The following is a 24929-nucleotide window of genomic DNA, read 5'->3' on the forward strand; positions in this document are numbered from 1 at the left end:
ATTTGCTTATAAAAGTTCTGTTCTATGTTATAAGTTAAGATAAATGGCTATAAAAGTTCTGTTTTACGTTATAAGTTAAGATAAATTATCAGAATAATTTTTATAATCAACGTAAAAACTGATTTCGATCCTGCTTCTCTACGTCCGACGAATATAGAAATTAGGAAATGTAAAAATTGTATAGAATATAGAAATAGGTGGCGATTGTATCATCGAACGATAGGTAGAAATGCACGGACGTTGTGATACGATCACTAGTTTCCATATTTTTTCGAGTTTCAAACAGATGCAAAAATTTTGTATTACTGGTAATTTATTAATAACGATTACACGTGATGTAAACCCGACGCGAACCGCTGTATCATGCTCGCTGCGTTTTCCGGCGTAAAACACGGCTCAAATGCTGATTACATGTCCGCGCGATTAGTAGAGCGCGACTGCGATTATCATTATTATTTGTCATACGGCGTAACGTAAAGCGGAATGTCACTCGTGATGCTGAAAACATCGCGAATCGACGACGAATGAATTTTCAGGCGTATACGCGCGTGCATTGATACGTGCGTTTGCACAACCTTTCAACTGAACGCCAACCAAAATTACAGTGGTACAGTTGGTGATTTTCCGAAGTGTAATTTATCGCAGTTCACGTTAACACCACGTTATTTTTCGCCTCCGCTAACGCAGAACAGAGAAAAATACAGGAATGCGAGGAGAGAAAGAAAGAAAGATATTTCCACTTATGTCAGTAATGAATAGCGTTTTATTGACGTCATCGTCGCTTTCGTGTACAATTTCCAACGAAAGCAAATTTATTCACGTGAAACGCTTACTTGCCGCCCATCGCAATCCTATGTAGAAAAGCAGGAAAGTTTAACTCTAATAATAAATCGCTATTCCCCGAACTTTCGTTCCGATTGAAATATTGAAGCGTCGCAGTAAAATACAGTCGCATTCAATCTAATGGCTTACGTTACACTTCAGTTTTGAGAGTGACGTCAGCGATAGGACCGAAATTGGATAATGCAAATAACGTGCGGGGGCTAGAGATAAGACGCAGCTATCGGTCTGGCGGCCAGGCACGACATTAGCGAGCAGTCCTTCAGAAATCCGGTCAAACGTGATCTGAACGCGACAACAAAAGGAGCGACCGCCGCCAGTCAATCAACTTCTTGCTCATGCCGATCAGAGTCGTCGCGCGAGTTGTCCTCAGAATCGATTCCCATTTTACGATCTCGTGGCGCGATTTCAGCACGCTGACGATGGCGAAAGTTAAACAGAATGAGAATAACAATGTTTGGAATGAAAAGTGTAGAAAACAAAAATATATATCTAATAAAAGAAACAGACAATGTTATTCGCAATGCCAGATTATAAGAAACAAAAGATATCTAAATAGTAAACAAATATTCTTATCATAAATATGTATATTTTTAAATAATAATTGGTTTTGCAATAAATAATAAAATCGTAGATACCTATCATGTTTATATCACTTATTTCAGCATAGCATTTTTTTCAGTTTAAAATTATTCACATTGGCTAGCGAGTCGCATCGTGTGCTTCGATAAAACATTATGCAAACCGTAGGAATTTTACGATTCTTCGTAATCGCGTTGTCTCGTCGCTGAATTAATCAGTGATTTGATGCACCATACATAACCGTAAATGAAATACAAGTCGCAAGAAATACGAGAAGAAAATGTGACAGATAAAAGACACTGCATAATATTACCGACACTTATTAAGATAAGAACCTGTTATTCAGAAAGTAAATGTTGTTAAAATCAAATTAACGAGTCGTATTAAGTCATTTTGGCCGATCTGTAAATTTCGACAGCATTTGAGATAGAATTTTAACATCATATATAAAATCATATACACATACATATTACTGATGGTATTTTGCATATGAATTCTGCTTCATTAAATATTTTTTATAATGCACATATAAAATTGCGAATAGAATTATTTCGAAATCTATCGTGAATTATAAATCATCAAAAGGAAAGCAAATTTAGTAGAAAGCAGAGATGGAGAAAAATAAATTTAAAAAAAACTATTAATAATTAAAAATAAAATATGCAGAGTTGAATGTTTCACCTGTTTGCTGCACCAAAATCCCTACTGTAGATCGAATTCAGATATTTATTCTTTTGTTTATCACACTTTGTTGCTATATTTTATTTCATATTTTGATCGTAATGCTCGCTCATATGTAGTCGAAATAATACCCTCCAACGTCGATGTTAACGCACGACTTGCAGGACAAGGGACAAATTGGAGAACGGTACACAGCGATTCGTTATCGTTTCTATCGGTCTTCCGATTTTTCCTTTTTCTCGTCGCTCGTTATTTTAGAGCGCACTACATCCAGCTTCGAAAACACAAACGCAATATTTTTCGATAACAGAAAGAAGCGACGCGTCATGCGGTTGCCGACGATTCAGGAAGCGTCGCGGCGAAAGGTCACCTCTGCAGTGACTGTTTATGTTTGTGTAACCGCATAGCCATAATCGCGACTGTGTACTATTCGTATATTCGTGGAAATGGATCCTCGCGTTCGCACGATTTATTTCGTGCTTTCAAACGTCCATGCCGTGAAATATGCGCATCGCGTACGCCGCGCGAGCTGTTCCAAAGTGCATTTTCGAGCGGACGCCGATGTGATGTATAAATACATTTCGCGAGAAACTCACGCAGAGAAATTTCACGCGGAACGCGAAATGTGGTCAATCTACGCGGTGTTCGGATCAGGAATAAATCCGCATCGTATTTCTATCATTGAAACATCTGCGGCGACATACACAGGTCACTCGCGCTGCTAAATGCGTCGCAACAGAATAAATTCGATGCATATTGTAAAACGAAGTAGACCGAAATACCGTTCTAGAATAAAACTGCCGTTGACGATTGAAACACTGTACTGTATTGTGATATATCAGCAATGCAGCATTGCATTGTGAGATATAACGCTCGTTTATTTTCGATGCGATAAAATTTTGTTTTTTTTCAACAGATTACGAAAGAGGTTACGAGGTTATGAAGACCTTCGAAAGAGTTATAGGAACGTCGACTATAATGAATTTAGCCGAGATGCTTGATTTTCTGAAATAAAAATGGCTTACTTTCCAGAGTGCAGTCGTACCTTATAAGCGTAACGGCGGTTGCATGGTAGTCGAGCTGTCGAATTGCAATGTCCTTCTTTCCTTCCGTCTCTTCACGCAGGATCGCGCGAACGTCACCGCCGGAGCAACAACAGAGCAACAGGAGCGAGCAACACACTCACAATATCAAATTACAAGTAAACGACACGGTGGCGGGGGACGACGCGAAGATCGACGAGTAACAACACCACGGAAGATGACGACAAATTGACGCCGCAGTGCACGCTGCAATCACGCGCGACCCGATGCAGACGCGACGCGGACGTCAGCTTCGTACGAGTGTGCGAATGAACGCGGCGTATAAACTGTCCGGCTGGCACAGTGGCTCGTGCGAGTCTGCCGTCTACGACGCGACGCGGTCGGCGCGCGTCGATCTCTCAAACGCCGCGCTGCGTCGCGCGCAACTTCGTGCAAGTTAGCCGACGAATCAACGCTTTCTGTGGCCGCCAATTTTCGCAGTCACCTTCTAACCGCGGATGTTTCGCAGTCACCTTTGATAGTTTTGAACAAAACCGAAAGAGATTATTAATCACTGTTATGAGTGCTGCATCGAGAGAGAGAGAGAGATAAATCAACAGAATCGATGCATTGTTCAATATATCAAACGACGTGGAAGCTTGAAACTTCCGTATGTACTAACCTAACCTCGAACTTCTGCGGACGGTGAGCACCAAAAAAGTTTTATGAATTGTGTTATATAAATTTATTTTGTATAAAGCTGGGGGATCGTTATATTCAGAGACATTGCTCGAATTTCTGACTGTTCAAATTTTAAATTTGACAGCGCTTTCACGGGGAAGTGTAAATGTTGGCTTTAATTATACGATGGACGAAAACCCGCCCAACAGGACGTGTGTCCTGTTTGAATATTTGCTTACGTATTGCAAAGCGTAAATGTTTTTGCAGTACTTTTAATGACGCGCGTGTAACGAACGGACGGGTTAAATCCGAGCAATTTTATATGGATGACGTTATTGAATGCTATAATCTTGCGCGGGGAATGTTTAATTTGCTTTAATGCGTTTCGTATATTTTCGATGAATGAATTCTAATTGAAGAGAAATTTGGTAATTTAAAATGAATTTTGTAATATCAGTATCGAGTAATATCAGTAACTCTTAAATAGCAATTGTATTTAATATAATATTTAATATAATTTATCGAAATCTCCGACAGTTTCTTTTTGTAACCTATAAATTACCATAAAAATGTGAAAAGATTTTGTTTACAATTTCACGCAATTTTACTGTTCGTTTGTAAAGTCTTTTATCACGACGGGCTAGTATCAGCGACGAAATGCGCACGCACTATCAATCAAACTCTGTATTCAGACAAAAAAAACACCGCATTGCATCTGCGCTCGGCGCAAGTCAATAAACCCTTTTATCATCAATCAAAGCTCGCTTGTACAAAATCTATCGGATCGCCGTTGCTCAGTTATGCAGTTTGCGCGTTCGGGCGCGCGCGATTCTAGGCGTTATCATGACGGTGTGTTCGATACTTTGATAATACTCGACTCGGCAAGTCGGTTTTTTTTTTTTTTTTTAATTTCGTACGTTGCGAATTTGCATGTAGCGCCGCGAGCAAATCCGGCGCGCGTTTAGCGTTCCATTTAATTACCGCTTGTGTATATAATTACCGATGAATGCCAGTCGTCGGGTTTACGGTCGCCGGGTCGCGTCACCCGCGCCGTAGGCATTCGTTTACGAATATTGTTACTGAAATCGGATTGCGCGCCGTGCGCCGATATTGTTTTCGGTAACGTCCGCTCGTGCATAATCATATTCCGCGGTATCGTGGAAAACCGCCGTGCGCACGAACACACATCCGTAAATGAAATTGGCCTGACCGGGGATACGTCAAAATCGATATTGCGAGGGCTCGTCGTGCGTATGTGCGTACAACCTATATTTAACGTCACAAAAGCCTTCACCTTTCTTTTATAGATGCTTTCAGAATAGGTGCATTGTTTTCACACATATTTAAAAATAATATTTATAAATTTAGCTCAATAATTTTATACTACAATTAATATAAAAAAATCCTGGTTACCTGGATTTTTATGAGAAACCATTTATTTTTCTATATCAACAATATTTTATCTGAAAATAGACATTTTAAAAAATTTGATAGAAACTTTTACTACAAAATTATAAGTTTACATTTTTTTTAATCAAGAAGAAATTTATAAATATGTGAATTTATTTTACGTTGCGTTACGTTGATTTTAATTCTTTTGTGACAAGTTTAAATGATTTAACCTTTTAATAGTATTACAATAAAGTTGTTTAATATATATATATATATTCATATATACATATATATTATAATAAATGTATTTATTAATTATCTTATTAAATAAACCGGTATTATACACATATTGTAATAATTAACACAATATGAAATAATATTCAATATATTATGGTTATCTTTTATTCACCATGTGACTACATCAGCTGTTGAATTTTGCATTCGATTATGAGATAATCTTCTCGCTTACTTAAATTAAAAGTAATTAATAGTAATGCAAATATTTATTTGCCAATGGCTAGAAGCATTGCATTTACATAAACATAGTTTTAGAAATTTCTACTTAGGAAAACATTTGTGATGCTGAGTACACGTACACCGGGCGCAATTATACCAGGCGCAGTGTACAGTAGCGTGTGGTATATAGTGTATAAATTACCTCGTAAAAGTTGGAAGCGCAACCCGAGATCATTTTTGCAAGCCGCGATTCCCGTGCGCCGATAGTAATCGACGCGACTTGAATTTTTTATTTTGAATTTCGAATTCACCCGGCGGCGCCGTTGCAATTGTATGCGAGGGAGAGAAGAGAGAATGAGAGAGAGAGAGAGAGAGAGAGAGAGAGAGAGAGAGAGAGAGGAGAATGGCGACTCTCTGCGGGGAACAGGACGATACATTAATTAACTCGACGAGCGCGGTGAATTGCAAAATAATACTGCTTTTTATTATTACGCGGCACGAACTGCGAGTAATAAAATCGTTTACCCTTCTCGGGTGATCACAATTGCAAAACGCCATCGACGGTTAACGAAGTCTCATCTGCATCCGTCCGAGGCGATGCGCCGCACATCGTCGAACGGGGGCAAAAAAAAAAAATAAATATCGCGAATTAAGCTGCCCGACGTAATTTATCGGGACGGCCGAAACGGCGCGCACAGCGTCAGCTGATATAACGGGTTAAACTACTTTTTCCGTCACTTGGGTACGCAACTTCCGCGGAGCAACTTTCTCACTTCGGTGTTTTGTCCGACAGTATCGCTATCGAACGATACACTAATGACCGTATAATTAAAAACGCCGTTAATGCCGCAAAATAAAAGTTTCACGTACTCGCGTTGTGTCATATCCTGTTCAGTTCCCGTAAACGTAATTGAGAAGTACAAATAAATGTTTCCGGAAGAAATCAGATGAGTATTTGATGTATCGAGACAGTAATAAATTTTAGATGTGCGGTAGATTCGTTCTTTCGAGCAAAAATACGAAAAATCTATGTCGCGAGGAACTTTTCCATTTTCTGTATTACGAAGCAGGAGGCCTCAAGTTTTCTAGGTTTTCTGGCTTCAATCTCGAGCTCGAATAAGTGACGAGTAGTGCATCTTTCATCCCAAGATGAAACGCAAGATACCGAAGAAAAAAGCTCATTAACACAGTTTTTTATTTACAACTAGAACGCTGCTTATAAATAAATTAATTTAGATTAATATTTTAATAAAATTATTTTGTCTCGATTAGCTTGAATTCGAAAACTAAGAGCTTAAATTAATTTAGATTTTTTTGTGGGCAAGTGAGAAATTCGACAAAATTAGATTTATTTTTGAATGAAATTGATCTTAGATCTTAGAAGATTGGGCTCTATTACAATTCTGAAAATGGGATGCTAATTTTACACAAATTTTCTTCGAGCGTCTACTGCTCAGAGAATGCAGCTCTCCAAAGCTCATCCGGTATTCCGTGATTGGTTGTTACGTATCGTAAACATTCGTACGCTGTTAGCATCTCTGTTATCCTTAGCAATGTAATTCAATACACTAAGCAAAGCGGAACGCGCTTCGAGACGGATTGCTGTGCGGGCGTTGCAGCGCGCATTATAATTCCGCAAGCTGCCGTCGCTGCACCTGAACGAGCATCGTTTTCGTTGATATCACTTTCTGCCCCGATGTGTTGTAGCCACCGGCGCGCGGTGGCTTCCACACTACAAAGTCTGACGTGCGCCTCATTCCATAATTCATATCGCGGGTGGATGTCATGCAATGATAAAGTGATATTGTGTTGCAAATTTATATGACACTTGCCCGCCATTGGCCGACGCGTTTAGGTAATGAGATTCACTAAGAGAGGATACACGGTACAATTGACGCGTGGGCGGCGGCAGCGGCGGCATCCCTATGATAAATACAGGGTCTAGAAACTTGGTTGACGATAAATCCAACGGAACTCTTCGCACATCGCACGCACTTCATCCCCAATTAAATCCTACTCGATTGTTCTAAAAATATTACCGGCATATATATAAACGAATATCTGACATAATAATACTGCGTACGACATAAAACACCTGGCAGTTTTACTGCTTTTTGATTTTTTTTTCAAGTATAATAATTTATTTCGACAATAATAAACAATAAATTACCTTAAAGTTATTATAAAGCTCGCCGATGCTCGATGCGCTCATGGTTTTTCTTCTCTTTGCGGTCCATCGATAGCTGCTCTTTCATAGCGCTTACTCATGAAAATACGATCACGCGATTTCGTACGACATTTCCGATATTAACTGCGTTTTTCCGACCCGTACTTTGTTATATCATAACAAAGATATAACTCAAAAAGACACAGTCATACCGATTTGTTCGGCATTCGCAACGAAAGTAGACAATGACGGAGGAGAAAATTAATTTAAAAACACGGAGCGTTTTCTGTCGCGTCTCGTCTGTTCGAGCCTGATTGATAACAAGGAGCTAGTAACAGCGCGCGTACACCGTGTCGTAGATCACAAAAAATAAAAAGTTCGAAAGTCCGAAATTGCTCGACCACTTGAAATTTTTAAGCGCTAGTTTTGAAACAGAAAAAGGACGCTAAAATGATAGCATCAATAGTGTATTTATGATAATAAAGATATCGAAATAATTTCAAAATTTGTGAAATTTATCGAGCCGCTAAGTTGTCAGTGAACAGAAATTAAATCGTTTCCTCTTTCCTCCGTGCTCCGATGTGTTTCTCCTTTTCTCTCTTTCTGCCATTTCCGGCACTATACGAGCGCGAACCGCGAACAAGTCGCAATATGCAGGTTTCACGGCGGCGTAAAATCGCGCATAACGTCTGCGTAATTTATGCCGCAATACGTAGATATGTATGTACACGCGCACGTGGCGTTGCCAGGTTATACGAAAAATAACAAATACAGCGCGCTGGAAAACTCTTGCCTATTCATTCGCGCTGCTCGCGCTTCTGGAAGGTATTTCTATTTCGAATTCAGTAATTATTATATTAATGCCCGCTCGCGTCCGGCGTTAATATGCAGACTGCAAAATAATTATTTTATTTATTCTGCTGATCCGATAAATATTAAACCACTCCCGAGCCACGCTGTATATTATTACTAGTTGATACTCATTATTAAAACAACTCATACACGTTGTATCGAACTTGCAATTGCGTTACATTCTTTTTGCAGAAAGTGCGATTATACTCCAACATTACAGATAGAACTGGAACTACTTTAAATAATTTGCATGAATACACACGCATTATATATTTTGATAAAATTTTATAATTTATTTTTTATTCTCATAATTGTTAGATAGTTAGATAATTAAATTAATAAACTTCGGAATATAAAGTTTATTCCGCAATAAATTTCGCAAATATTTGCATTGCTATAGGCAGATTACGATCCTCGAAATTAATTAGAATATACTTGAATAATACGACGATAGCGCTAGATAATCCGATTTCAACTTAGTCGTTCCGACAGCGGTTGGCTGGACGGAAACAAGCGGTTCCTTTGATTCTGGTCAGCGGAATTCTAGTACGCGCGTCGTCCATCGTATATCGATTGCACGGGCTCGACCGTGCGCAGGTCAGTCCGCGTAAGTTCTGCTTTCCCTAATTGTACTTGTTGCACTTGGGGTCAGATGCACACGACTCTGGTTTTGGCGTCTTGCCAAACCCTTGACAAATGACGCCGTAATACGGCATACGCTATCCCTCCCACGCGAAAATCTACCGGAGCCCGCGTATCCGCATCGGTCAGTTTGTCACAAGAACTGTATTAAAATTTGCCCGCTCTAAATCCGCTAAAAAAAATATCAACGCTTGAATCCACTAGAAAAATATCGACACTTGTACAAATTTTAAAAATACATACATTTTATAATAAAAATAACAGAATGACACTTTTGCTGTTTTAGAGATTCGCCAAATTTTATTAACAGTGAAAACTATGAATGCTGGTCATTGTAATAGTGGATCAATTGTGCGTTGTAAACCATTCGCAGTCGAAATATGTTGAATCACTGACGCATGAATAAATGACGCGTTTAATTAAAGAGTAAATTAACCGTCGACCTACTGGTCTCTATACGTGACAACGCGAATTAGAACGGGGTTGCGAAGTTTACGCCCGAGTGTGCTTGTGCTGATGATTAAGCATCATTAAACCATATCGAAGCTCTGTAATTAACGCTCCTTACACAGTAGAACTGACTACATGAATCGCGGTAGCACACAAACGTTAATTAGATGTTTAAATTTGTAATTTATTCGTTTTACGTCTACTATATTTAAATTTCTTTTTTATGCCACATTTCAAATATATTGATATCCCTTGCAATAATTAAAGGAAACCAGTTTAAACATGTTAATATCGCGACACAATAGCGAAGGCTATTATTACACAAATTGCAATTACACACAAATTGGGAAACTTTCAGATACATTTACAATCCATTTTGTATCTGTGCCATGTCAGAAATCGTTCTATATATAATATTTAAATATCTTGACATCTTTTGCAATAATTATACGAAATTTGAAATGGATTGAAATGATGTAAATGTCGCTAAACTAATAATAAAGGCTATAATTATAAAAATACAGTTAAACATACGCTAATTAGGAAACGTTTTCAATACATTTGGTGTCAATTTCTTGCATCTGCGTTAGAAATTCTTAGTTGACACGTGTCAAATATATTTCTTGATATCTCTCGCAAGAGTGGAAAGAAGTTGAACGAGTTTTATAATGAATTTAAGCTGCACGAATGCCGGCGATAGTCAATATTTAATTGAGTGGCGACGATTTATTGGGACTAAGAAAAGTGTTCTCTCGATAATTCGCGGAATTTAATTAGGCATGTCAAATCTCGGTTACCCGATATATCCTCCTCTTATTAGCTGGTGTGCTCGTACGTTCGCGAGGTGCATAATATCGGCAGTCGGCGTCAACAATTGATCCGTGCGCGTATGCGCCTTGCGTCGCGGACGCGTATTCCAGGGAAATGGGATAGATCTGTTTGCACGGGTGTCAACGATACCTATTATTGTCGATCCTTATTTGCATGGTCAATAACGGACGAGAACGTGAGGAAATCTGCTCTCCTGTCCCCTCCCACTTCCTCACTTACTCTCTCTCTCTCTCTCTCTCTCTCTCTGGGATTTGCGCTATATTCGACGCCAAGGGAGTAGTCGTCGTACCGAGGGGGCTCGTTGGGGTGACGTACCGATAAATCAGGTACTCACGACACAACATTGTGTATCGCTGTCCCAGTTCACAATAGTGTGTTTGAACCCACCTTTCGAAGGGGAGAGAGTGAGCGATCCGATACAAAATTCCACGGCACGCAATTCCGTTAACAGCGGAATGCAATTGCCGCGGATTTCATTTCCTCCTTCGTATGATGGCCCGCGCGAAACGCGATAACGCGGTCAAGAGCCTTGGGTAAATTGAGTTTGAATTAACAATTGTTGTTGCTGCGCGAATATGAGTGTGCATTACGCACATTGCGCCGCGATAAACAATTCTCCCGCAATGATAACGCGGACGCGTTTGAACGTGTGGTGCGCTATTTTCTAATGTAATACAATAAAATTACATAAATTGACGTGGAATATGTGCCATCGCGCGTGGATGACTTTAATATTATATAAATTTGATTTGTAATAAAATAGTTTACCGTTGTGCTAGATATTGCTGCGCTATTATGCTGCATGCAATTTAGAGTTTATTGCTTCAAAATTGCGCTTTAATGAAAGTAAATAAATATTACATTTCTCCTGTGGCTTACTCGCTTCCGTCCTATTAACAAAATAGTTTCAAAATGTTACCTGTGTAAGTGGAACATATTTAAAATGACCCAAGCAACTTTCAAACGCGAACACTGGACTGGCCCGAATAAGTCTCTTAATCGTTGCAATTAGATTAGCCGCGTTGCCATCTGGTACTTAATTACAGTGCAATTAAATCAACTTCTACTACTGTACTCTACCATTGAAATTATCTCGAACTACTCCTGAATTCTGCTGTTGCTTCAAGAGACATTGGCATTAAGTTAACATCGCGCAAAGAATAAATTGCTCGAAAATAAGATCGTCACTAATGAATTAATTTTAAATGGCAAATTGCAAGATGCGAATAAAAATACGTTTCAATTTGTTACAATTGTTACAATTTGCAGACTTACGTTCAAGAAACCTTGTGTTCTCTTGAAAAAATTAACATCTTCTATCAAAACAATCTCGATAGACTTACTATTTTACTCTTTAACTTTTTGTATTTTACAAAATGGAAGTTTAAGAATTTAAGAAATTAAGGCAAATGTTTTATTATGGATTTATCATTATTTAATGAAAGTGAAACAACACACATCTCGTTTTCATTACAATTTGTCACTACTAGTTTAAATTTATCACTAAACGCATATTGAAAAGCATAATATTGATAAGCCACAATTTATGAGTCTGTCAATACTCCATATAATAACATATTGTGCAAGTTACGAGCTGCTGTAAATAGAGTATGGAGCATAGGTTTCTAGTGCGCTTATAAAGATATTGCCGACACATCGGATAGTTTCTGTAGCACTCGTATCTTAACGGAAATTAGTATCTTGACCTAAGATATTAATTGCACTACGTTTAACTCCCTATCGTGGGAATACAACGACATATCGCGTATTGCAGTTCGCGAGAGATGCGACAAAGGAACCTCATATTTTATGATCATCCGCCGTATTTCATTGTTTCTTATCGTGACGTCCTAACTATGAAATACGTCACCCGGGAGAACCGCCTCGCTTATCGTTCTCTTTCCTCTGCGAAAACTGTGTATAGGTACGCAGGAACGTTAATTACGTTTGTACCGACAAGGCGTAATTCATTGTGCTGAGACGCAATTCATTATCCTGTGTAAGCGGAAACTTTCATTATGTATATTGGTATACAATATTTAAGGCGTCTATTAGCGACTTGTTAATAAATGTTAATAAATAATTTTTAATTCCCTTAAAAGAGCGTGTATAAAGCGATGGTAAATATACGGTGTAGATATAATGCCGCTATTACTGTCGACTGTCGAGACATCAGTTACGTAAAATGGAATATAACTTGCAGCGAAATCAAAGAACATTTCTACGTCTTTGCGTTGTAAGAAAGATATGATTAATCTATAATCAGGATTCGCAATTAATCTTCGACACGCGCAGCGGTGTGGAGTAAGAAATTTTATGTCAAGTGTATACCTAACGGTTTAATTATGAATTTCAATCGAGCGAGAGAAGCTAATTACGAAGGACAAAAAAAAGTAATCTGTATCCAAGCTTAATACCTGCATAATAATAATCTTCCAATCGATGCGATAATTATATCGCCGGTAAGCAGGAAAATATCAGTTAATCTGTTAGATTAATAAACAAAAATTTATATATTTTTATTAATAATGTCGGAGTCACAAATTTCGTGGTGCATAATACAGCACATTAATGATCTCGGATTTAAATGAATTAATTATATTAATAGTTAATTAAACGCTTTATTGCGTTTAAACTCGTATAATTAAAACGTTATACAGTTTCCACTGTTAGCAACAACGCACTCCTGAATTTTTATAAGTTTTAGTATTTCAAAGACAATCATTTTCGAAACACAACAGAATTTTATTTCATACCATTGTTTCACTAAATTTGACCGCGGGTGTTAATTTTAATCGCTGTGAAATTGGATAACTTTTATATCAGAGGAAACAGTTTATATATGTTTCAAATTAGTTCTACCTCCCTCCATTATTCCGCCTAAATATAACGTTTCGTATAATGAAATTTTTCCATTCCGTTAATTGTGTACTACAACACACTGGTCATGCAATTTTTAAAAATTGTCGATAGAATAGTTGAACTATTTTCTACAAATTTCGGTTTGCACTGTAACCATGTTGCTTGAATCGTTCATTATGAACAAATTTCAACGTACCGAATTTTCGATAAATTAAAAAAAAAAACAATAAAATTTATTTTCAGCAATTATTAATATAGTGCATTTTAAAGCTCATATCATAGTCATTCTTTTATAACATTAAACAATTTATGATATCGAGCAGCAATTTGATTATATTTTACAGTTGTATAACATAGTATAATTAGAGATGGAATTATAGAAACTAATTGGATTCATAAATGAAAACAGATGATAATGTAATTATATGTAACATAAATGGCTAAAATATATAATAGTTGAAGCTAACGAGAGAATTGAAGCGATTATCAACCGCTTTAATTAAATTCGGGGCAGGAGGGGGCCAGCTATTCGTGAACGCGATATATTTCTTGTTGCTGCGCGTAGTTGTCTGTGCAACCGGCAGAATGTTGCATCACGCAGGAACAAGAGAAACATATCGGGCGGGTCGGAACTGTTGCTAATCGCCGCCGAAATCTCGAATTAATGGCACGAAAGCCGCGCGCGGAATTCGGGATTGGTGGTGCGCGACGCCTAACCCGGCAAAAACGTTCGTCGTCTCGTTCGCCGCGCGGCGCACACACCGAAACGCTAAATGCTAACTGCGCTCTGATGCATACGCCTCGATACGTTTTATGCAAATATCGCAGCTGCGTTATATGGAGTTATCGGTGAATTCACGCAGTGACATCGGTGATTCGCAACAGCATCGAAAATAGGGAGCTTGCGTTATGATATGGACATATATTTTACAAAAGCAAAACCGTTTTGCTGCTGGAAATGTTCGTATTTCCTTAACCCTTTCGTTCCCACTGTAGCCATATGGCTACGCATCTCGAATTATGAAATAAAATATTACTACCATCTATATTTTCGTATCTGTGAATATGTACTAGTTTTTTTTTAATCTTGTATACGTGACTCTAATACGTATTTTGAATATAAATTATAAAATATAATTATGAAATACTCTAACATTTACAAATTTTGCAATAAATTATTACAATATTACAATCTTTCATTTTTTACCGTCACAATTCGATGACAAGAGTTATTTTAAATGCAATTAATGTTTAATAACAAATAAAAAGTCCTTAAATATTTTTGAAACGTCAAAATTATTTTATGAATGATCTATTTGTTATGTACTCAAAAATACAAACAAATAATTCCTTTGTAGTTATTAAATAATTTGAAAATTAAAGAGTTAAGAAACTATTTGATTATTATTGTAAAAATAGATTTTCATATGAATCAAATTAGTTAAAATAGTTTATAGCTTGCTATAGCAATGTTAAAGTACTTTGAAACGTTTTTGTTAATACGGATACAGAAATAGAAGATAATAATAATAAACAACATCCACATAGACACTTACACAAATTAAGAATTTTGTGAACGTCACAATTATTACATATATTTTTATTTTGACATAAATTTTCGCTATTTAAGTTGGAGTCGTTTTAACCACAGAGATACGTGAAAGAATTCCGCATGAATTATTCTTACCAGTATATATAATATAAATAAGAGAAATTCAGTACTTTAATTAAAACAGGGCAAATGAATTTTTTAAGCAGTAAGCGAAAAGCAGCCAGGAGATTAATAACCCAAGGATTAAGACTCGTTATTTCCCTTCTTTCGAAAAGTAAGATATTACAGCCATTAATCCTCGCGAATTCCGGTCGCGCCAGTTGCATTAGAGGCACTTGTTTTCCGGTCGTTCTTCTTAAGAAAAGTTTTCTTGGAGAGAATTTTGCCAAATTGTAAATTATGCAATATTAAAGTTTTACACGAAGTGTATCCACTGTTCTTGAAGATTTGTTACAGGCTTTTCGATTATCAATCTATTCCTATTGCGCTGGTGGCGTAAAAATTTCTGTTAGTGTTAACATATTAAAATTTCCAAACAAGAAAAATATCTACGAAGAGGAAAACCATAATTTTATCTTTTTTTAAATTATGTTTTAATCATATCTTACTTATTATTTGCATAACATTTTTTAAAACTGAATGCGTTAATAATTATATACTTCAGCAATATCTATGATTATTCTACATAAATTCAGAAATTATTATTTTATACTTTGATATATAAAATTCTCTTTGCTTTTACTTCTAAGAAATTATTGTCTTGGATTAGAGCTATGAATCTTTAAAATTGATAAACTCGAAATACATAGTTCTTTGCCATAATCTTCTGCATAATTCTTTGAATTATTAAAGTGGTGCATTACACTTAGCAAACTACATTTTTGTAATCTTTGTAAAAATTCCTCCAAGGAGACAAGAACTCAATCTTATATTTAATGTTATCATAAAAAAAGGCAAAAGTTGACATTAACTTACTAAGATTAATTAGGATAGTAAAAATTTAATAAATATAAAATCTTATTTTAGTTTTATATTAATTTAATATTAGATATCGATACGACTAGAAAAGTAATAAAAATTAAAATAATCCGACATCGTTAGAAGAGCAAAAATTTTAATAAACTTTTGCAGCTGCAGCGATGCGCAAAGTAGCGTTGAAATTAAAAAGAGTCAATTAAAGAATCCATCGCAAGGTTAAACGAGAAAGAAGCAGTCTACGATTAAAGGTAATTTATATTTATTTGCGCGCACCAAATGCATTTGAGAATTACGCGGCTTAATGAAATATTCACTGCAAGTCAATGGTTGCTTCTCACGACTCATTAGGCCTGAAAGTTTCCTATTTTCCACCGGGAAACTCGGCGGCGGAAGCAAACCGAGCGCCACCCCTGTCTATTGATCGGTCACCGGTTCCGCTCAACATGGCGCCGGGGGTGGCGTACGCGCTCAGCCTGGTTCTCGTCGTCAGCCACCTCCAGGAAGGGCCCGGATCCCTCGCGAAGACCTTCACATTTCCCGAGTATCCGTACAAGGAGACCACCAAGAATGTAAGTCGACCATATAATCTGCCGAACTCGTTCTGGATAGAGCGATACGTGTTGAGCGCTGATACAGGTTATGGCAAGCAACCCTCATTCCGAGGGTGGCTTTTATGACAGCAACGATAGTGTCAACGCTAATCCGGCTTGGTATTCCACTCTTCTTTTTTCTAAACCGTTAATAGCTACTTCGAACGTCCGTCCCGTGGATCGGCTATAAAATCGGCTATAAAATACATTTTTGATTCGGTTTGTGTAAATTATTATATTACCTCGATAATTACATCGTAAAATGAAAAAATTTTATATTCTCGGATGAAGGTGATAAAACTCGAAAATATGCTCTCTCTCGGGATCGAGGAAGCGAGGTAATAGTTTGTTGAAGAAACCGCGATCGATTTGATATTAATTCCAGAGTATTCGGTTAAAGGTCAAAGTGTGCACGGGCGTGCTCGAAGGTAACTGTGTGCGAATATTTGCATTTGGAAGTCGTCCGCACTTCGGAAGTTTGCTGCGAAGAATCCGCTTCTGTTGCGCTTGATCGAGAAAGTGAGTCACGAAAATTGTGTTTAGATTGTAACGAGATACGACGGAGAGTCTCTTTGCGACTAGAGAAATGCGAAGAAGCATGTGTAATGCAATGTAAAAGAATACAGAGACGGAGATGTTGCATTTAATCGAGAATACGACTTACTTCCGGCGAGAAGACAAATGATGGAAAGTTTCTGTCGTAGCTTGACTAGAGATTTTATTGACGATTTTTTATTTTTAAAAGAAAAAGTGTCTCGCGTTATTAGAGTATGTATCTTCATTGTCAGATGTGTCGGATGTTATTAAGAGACGAAATTGGAGAAAGTAGAACTTTCTGCATTATGCTTCGTTGACGTTTTCCATCAAGGATCTTTTTCTTGTGCACGCGATAATGCTTTTATTCAGTCGGAGAAAGGCAGACGCGGAGTTATTCGCGAGAAAAATTAAAGGCACATATATGCCGCGCTGGAAGTCACATTGACAATAATTGGGGTTAATCTTCCGACATGCGCGAATCAATTGTTGCATTCCGCTCTTTATTCCGCTGCGGCGCGGAATGCGCGAGAGAGCTTTGTTATTAATAATACATGAATTTTACACCGAAATATAATTTTCTCGTATCAAAATAAATAATTAACAAACGCGCATATTTCGAAATTTAATTGTGCAATCCATTTACGGTATTTTATTTTGTAAAAAAATAGTTAACAATTTATTTACAACAGGAATTTATAAAGCGAAATATATTTGAATATGACTCATTCAATTAATGTTAAATATTTCATATATATATTTTATATTTACGATGTATTTATTATGTACGTATTTTGTGACAAATATTTGTAATATTTTTATATTTATTAGTTTTCGTAATGTCACGTCAGTATTAATTGCAATAATTATACCATTCAGTAGTGACAATTGAGAAATATTTCCGCAGGAGCTTCTCTTTAGACAATTCGAGCAGGCTTGCGAGGAGAGCGGCGCTTGCAAAATGCTGTCACAACACAGCGGCGTTGCGAAAACACGATGCATCCGAGAATGCGTGTCGCCGTCCTGCTACAAGGAGATCTACTTATTCGATCAGGTACGTTATATACGAAATACCAATTCCGTTAATTGCATTTGGTCTATGTTGCTATGCACCACATATATATATCATACATACGTAGCATATAGTACGATATTCTATTTCGCTCGCGGTATGGTAACGTACGATAAACACGTTTCAGTTGGAGGAGGGTGAGATTGACGTGAGATTAAATTCCTTCAAGGGTTGCTTCATGCAGCGAAACGGTCGACCGCGGAAATAAAAAGGACGGAGAGATACGCAAGTATATTCCCAAATATATGCGGGGGGAGGCAAGAGAAACTCGATCGTGTTGATCGCCAAATGAACGATTAACAGACGAGTATCGGTGCAGCGTTTAATCCCTTTGGGGTGTTTACAGTCGCGCAACAAAGAACATACGCTATTTATGATTCGGCGTTCTAACAGCAAAGCTTCTTGCTTGAACTTTGCTACTGCGGAAGGGTTAAATCGATGATGTAACATGACCGCTGCATGATGTGCATGATCGAAAACAGCACAAAACTAAAGGAAAATGCATATCATGCACGAGAACTAGTTAAAAAAAAAAAGGAAAAAGAAAAAAAAACATGCATATCATGCAGTTTCGCACTGGAATGAGGAGAGCACTCCAGCGAATTAGATTCCTATTCGGAAACAATCTTTTTCTACATTTTTCTACGCACATATTTACGATATTGTCGTAATGTTGATATCGCACAAAATAAAATAAATTGTTAATGCAGTTGGCTGCATTAGTATAGTGATTCCAGTCACCGTCTTATCTCTTTATACATACATATATATACATTTTACTCTGTTAAAATATTCTTCAAACAATGTTACATTTAATCTATACGATTATACGCGTGTTACTTGAATAATGCAGTTTCAACCGTATAGCGGGGCGATGGCAGCATTTTGAAACTATTGCAAATTCAATATTATACACACTACTTTATTCTTTCTCTCAAATTACAGAATTTAAAGTTATTGAATTCTCTTAGAAAGTAACTTATATATATCGAATTGAAACGACAAATTCAAATACGCCATATAAAATGTGCTTTACAAAAAATTTTTTTCCTAATATAAACTACTTGTACTGTGATATAACGTGATATAATCTACAAGGTTGTTATTGTTCACTCGAATTGTGACAGCTGAAAACGAAAATATATAAAAATATAAAAAAATTTTGAAAATATATGGGAGGCGTAACGTAACGTGAGATATTAATTTTCCTTACAACATGCGATCTATTCCAAAAGTTCCGAAACAAAGCTTACCGCACGTTGCAGATGCAGGTAGGTATCTTCCAGCCCTTTGTTATTAATGATGACGGAGTATTCCTTAAGGTGATCTAAAACTTCGTCAAAGGGTGACTTGAACAGCGATCTGGGGTTCCACGGTACATCGTTACAAGTTGCTTTGCGATAATGAAGCCACACAGTGACGAACTCGACAAAGTGGCACGATATATATCGCATATTTACGACGTGGGAAATAAGATCGTAATTGCTCCATACAGTGCACAAATGGGGAAGAAGGGGCAGTGATGTGATTATTTTATTTTTTGCGAAATGCAATAGCGCTATTAGACATTGGAACGCCATATCTTTCTGCGTCAGATATCCCTAGAAAGATTATAATTAATATACTACACACACTAATATAATACATTAATATAATACTACACACAATTATACGTATATATTTTTATAATTATGTGCTTGTCACTGTTTTCCTATCTGATTATTTTAATAATTATCAAATTTTTTTTCGTAAGATACAATTTTGTGAATACAACGAGAGACACTTTAGTAATTTTTTATTTTTGTAAATTTAAATATTACTGACCTCATTGTGAATAATATGGAGAAGTTCATAAAGATCGATAAAGAATTGCACGTCACTATTAATTGCGATCGTTCGCAAAACGATGGCCGATCCATCAATATTTTGCGTTAGAAGTTCGCATATAAGTTGTATTCCATTCATTACACAGAGTGGTGATTTTCTTGCGTAGATTAATAGCTCAAACAAGTTTTTTATGTCTACTGTTAATGGCTGTGTACACTGAGAAACAAAATTTGTTTGGAAATATTTAAGAATTTTATTCAAATTTACGTGCGCAATTCATACTATCGTTACCTTTACAGAAAATTTTTGTTGGCAGTGAACGATGAACGCAAGGAGCTTTACGCTAATCGCAGACAATTGCGACCTTTGTTTAGAAAATCCATGAATGTACAATTTTATTAGCAGTGCAGATTGCTGTATATACTTTAGGAGCACTGTAACATTGAAATTTCCATCAATTCTGCTTTAAAATACATCTCTTCCGGAACGCACAGATCTTTCACAATATAATTATATATTTATTTTTGCAAATATTAACTTTTTTTACCTTGAAATGACTTGCGTGACGTTGAGATAACTAGCACAATGTACGCTTGCGTTACAAGCGAAGTCATTAGCTTCGAATCGATGTTCTTCTTTAATATGATATTGATAATACTATCAGCGCTACGCATTATGAGATGTATCGGTATCGGTATTGGTCGGATGATATTAGCTAATTCCAGAACCGCCTCTATATGTGAGACTGCAAATGCAAATTGATAAAACATTCTAATTGGAATATCAAGAATAACTGACATTAATATTGCTGATAACGGTATTAATTCCAACGTGAATAATGAGACAAATATTTTCAAACTTAACAGCAGTTTATTTTTCCGAGAAATTTTAATATTTTAATTAAATGAATTAAAATGTTTATTAACAATCTGAGAGTTTATCAAAACAAATTGATGGAGTTATTAACAAACCAGTATTTCTCTGATATGATGAAAGTATGTTAGGTAGCATGTGCCACACAATTTCCACGATTTGATTCATGTATTTATCATCTTTAATTTGAATTACATGATGAAGCCCTTTCAGAGCTAAGTTAATAATGCTTTTAGGATAACCGATTTGCACCACAACCTGTTCGTAAACAGATAAAAATTATTAAGTTTCTCATACGACTATCTTCTTTTTAACAAAGCAGTAAAATATTATTATTTTGTTTTTTAAAACATAAAAATTGAAATGTTCCTTTTTCAACTTTAAGTGTAAAACACTTACAAAATATAATAAGAAATAATAATTTTATGATAATATTGCAAACGAATAAATAATCCACTCACCAATAATCGGCGAATCACTCTATCGCAATTGAATGATAATAACGGCCTGACGTCACCGTCAGATTCTCTCAGCCACAAATCTAAAACTTGAGTTATTAGGCTATTCGAAATAGCTGGACATTTAAGACAATAGTGCAACAAATCGATGTGATGAGTGTAAAATTTGCTGATCCCTGAGCTTTGCAGAATGAACGTTAATCGCTTAACCGCGTTTTCATAATCACGTATCAAATTAGGATGCGGCTGTGAGACAGATGTGACCTAAAATCGAACGCAATTAGTATAAAAGAAAGTGAGCAAGGGATAAATATATGTACTTACAGCAAACAAGAACCATAAAGGTTTCAAAATCGAGTCTGAAATTTGCACAAATTTTTCAAACAGCATGATTCTAGCGATTAATGACTCCAAAGATACCATGTCGTTTCTGAAAGTGACATTAAAATTGTAAAAAAAAATGATATAGTATTGAAATGATATAATATTGAAAAAATGTATTGCTTCGTACTCTTGAGTGCCGTGAAAGTGATAATATAGCAATATCATAAGAGATGTTCCATCTTTTCCATTACGCGCTATAACGATCTTCCATTGCTTTGAGTCTTTCGGCAACTCAAGGAAACCTTGACACAAATTATTTGCAAACGAAATTGTGCTTTCCGAAAACGCTGTTTTACCGAGAACACTCAAAATCCGTGATAACAGCGTGCAAATGCTTCTTCGTAAATTTTCCCTATGATGTTATTTTGTGATCATGTATACTATTTATTGAAATGCACTTACGGACTTACTTTTTTCTTTGAAATGAATTGAAAAATTGTTTACAATGATAAAATAATATAAAAGTTTAACAGAAAATTGCAATCAAAAATATTATCCATGCTGTCGTCTTTGATGTAACATTATTAATCTGTACAGCATTTAAAATGAATGAATATAACTTACGAAAATTGAGCAGTCAAGTATAAAAAGTACTTGAGATAACCATTGGCAGTCAAGTGATTTGACAAATTGTCTTCGTTACAGTTTTTCAGCTGATACAGATTATTTAAACAAAAGACAAAGTTTTTCTGAAACTCGATCGAGTCTATGTGAGACATGTCTGTGTCCTGCAGAAGAAAAATATCAAATACGTTATAACGGTGCTCATAATATCTGCAACTCTAAATAATATGAATAAATTTATAATATTATTTTTTCTAACAAACGTACTTTAACATATGGAATAATTATATTCATCATTGTGTTGTAAATGCATCTTGACAAGTCGTCTTTCTTTTGACAAATGTTAAGATCGACGCCAATCTGATTTTCTTCGAGATTTTCTTCGATGTTACAGATCCTGCCGAGTAAAATTCTTGTAACGAAATGGATCGAATATTGATATTAAGAAAAATAACTTGATATACCGAGAAGCACCAGCGCACACGCCGCATAATAAAGCAGCAGCGCGTAAAATCGTATCTTCCTCGTCGCCGTATTTGACAATGTCTGACATCAACTTTAATGCATCGCGACAAATATCAATAGACATTTCTATATCGATGGTTTCATCAAAAACTATCTGCTGCAAGATAACATTTAAAATCGTGACCGCTGCAAATTTTAGCTTTACTTTTTGCAAATCTTGAATATCCAGATGTTTAAGAAAAAATAAAATCTGCTTCGGTACGCAGACGATATCGAGATTCACAGCTAATTTGGATGATCTGAAATTTGGATATCATAAATGCGTTATTTTATACTATTGTCCAGCAAAGCGGCTTGCATAAGAAATTATTGAATAGAATCTATTGTTTGAATATAAAATGTACAGATGAGATAAGTAAAATTAGATAACATAAATGAAATGGATAAAACAATATAAATATATAGATGATAAATGTTTTCACGAATGACTACTATAAGTCAAATATTACCTAACAAGTATGTTGCAAATACTGTGTAGAAGCTTCTCAAATTGTGTCGAATCTTTGCGAGATTTGCTGATGAGATAACTGAGTTTTATCATCGACTCTGTGGCATCCATAGCCGCGTGATTATCATAGAATTCTTTATAAGAGCTTATAAGATCGAAACATTCGAGAACGACGCTGTGAATGGAATCGCAATTAAGTGCGCGTGTTAATCGTAGAAATATAAGAAATAAAATTTAATGCATATGTTGAGTTCTTTGCAAAATAAAAGAAAAATCACTATACTTTACGAAATCTTCGTTCGATGTTTGCATGACGTTGCATATTGTAGATATCATGTCCAACTTTACAAGTCTTCTAACTGCGATACCTTTTTCATATTTGGTCACATTTTTCAAGAACATTATCATCTGTTCTACAACGCCAACCTATTTTCGTTGCAACAGAGATTATTAAAAACAATATTTTAAGAGTTTTTATTTAATTATATTAAACTAAATTTAATAAGCAAAACACCAACGCTTTATATTTTAGTTTGCATTCAGATATAAGTCTAATCTGCTATCATTTTGTCTTATGTTTTTTATTTATATTTCCGAGTACAATTTGTTTAGTATAAAAATTGTGATCCGCATGCAATGAGGATCACACATATGTATAGATGTGCTTTATAAACGCGTTATATCATTTACCTGCGTGTTTTCCGTTCCCGACATTAACCTATTCTTCATACGCGGCAGCAAAGCATTCAAGTCGTTCAAGCTTAATTTGGACAGTTCGAATAATGGCTCCATCGCGTCTCTTGAATTATTGTTACGTGCGAACGTACCCAACAATTCAACGCAAATTCGTCACAAAGTACAATTATTGTATCGAAAAAAATATAGAAATCGACAATTGCGTAACTTGTGTATATCGCAAAAGCAAGTACGAAGGAATGCTGTACCACATGAAGTTGAACAATTCGAGGTGCGTGCATAGTACCAACATACTTGTGTTTCCCATGATTGTTAATCCTTTGAGTGCGGAGCGCTGTAAAGCTATGCGCTCAATACAGACAACACGCAATCAGCGCTGACAACTGCTGGAAGCGGATAATTTACAATGTCTTTGATGATGTACAAAAATGTGCGGTATATTTATTTTATTATATGCCACATTATAATTAACAATTTTTATTATAATATTAACAAAAAACTCTACAAGCATGTTCAAAACGAGAGCAATATTGCATTTATAGGCCTACAAGAACTTCTTTTTATCTTATTTTTTTACAGTTTTTATTTTATGTCTATCTTATGCCTATTTTAGACAAAATTGATGTAACATGGAGATTACAAGTATCAGTTTCACCGATTTTAAATTTAAGATTCTGCATTTATAGAAATTTAAACTTTCAACAATCGATTAAATATTAGAAAAATATAATAAGGTAAAAGGTAATACAAATTAAAACAAGAATTTTTAATGAAATTATTTTAATGTTTCCATGGTTACTGCACTTTATTCCAAACGTGTTATAAATTATCATACAAATACAATATCATAATTGTAATATATTATAAATGTTAAACACACAATCCTGAGTAATTACTCTACATAAGAGATAATCGAAGTATTTTTAACGTCCTCTTTTATCTCAAGCAAATCACTGAAAAGAATATATAT

The 24929-nt window shown here is 35.9% G+C and overlaps 3 protein-coding genes across 7 annotated transcripts in view; 1 reads left to right on the forward strand and 2 right to left on the reverse strand.

Annotated features, from left to right (window-relative positions):
• Positions 1-3528, reverse strand: part of Rbfox1 (RNA-binding Fox protein 1) — a 289153-nt gene extending 285625 nt beyond the window's left edge. For 4 of the 5 annotated variants that reach the window (XM_067350444.1, XM_067350445.1, XM_067350441.1 and 1 more), the window contains exon 1: positions 3149-3528. The gene's annotated coding sequence lies outside the window, so the exon portion shown is untranslated. Of the gene's footprint in view, positions 1-3128 lie in introns of all 5 variants that reach the window. The other variant, XM_067350443.1, reaches the window with a different exon arrangement.
• Positions 3529-3686: 158 nt separating this feature from the next.
• LOC105673889 (uncharacterized) lies at positions 3687-19374 on the forward strand. Its single transcript, XM_012369852.2, has 5 exons — positions 3687-3830; positions 16142-16236; positions 16337-16557; positions 18020-18166; positions 18312-19374. Exons 3-5 carry the CDS (start codon positions 16432-16434, stop codon positions 18390-18392), a joined length of 354 nt encoding a protein of 117 aa, XP_012225275.1. The 5' UTR covers positions 3687-3830; positions 16142-16236; positions 16337-16431; the 3' UTR covers positions 18393-19374.
• LOC105673887 (uncharacterized) lies at positions 19294-24894 on the reverse strand. The gene is made up of 15 exons (XM_012369850.2): positions 23954-24894; positions 23547-23689; positions 23265-23438; positions 22755-23054; positions 22558-22687; positions 22291-22454; positions 21854-22078; positions 21667-21772; positions 21346-21606; positions 20983-21142; positions 20559-20756; positions 20303-20445; positions 20009-20227; positions 19438-19785; positions 19294-19311 (listed from the first exon to the last, which is right to left on the reverse strand). Exons 1-15 carry the CDS (start codon positions 24053-24055, stop codon positions 19294-19296), a joined length of 2691 nt encoding a protein of 896 aa, XP_012225273.2. The 5' UTR covers positions 24056-24894.
• Between the last annotated feature and the right edge of the window lie 35 nt (positions 24895-24929).

This window comes from Linepithema humile, chromosome 2 (assembly GCF_040581485.1).
Source record: "Linepithema humile isolate Giens D197 chromosome 2, Lhum_UNIL_v1.0, whole genome shotgun sequence".
Lineage (NCBI taxonomy): Eukaryota > Metazoa > Arthropoda > Insecta > Hymenoptera > Formicidae > Linepithema > Linepithema humile.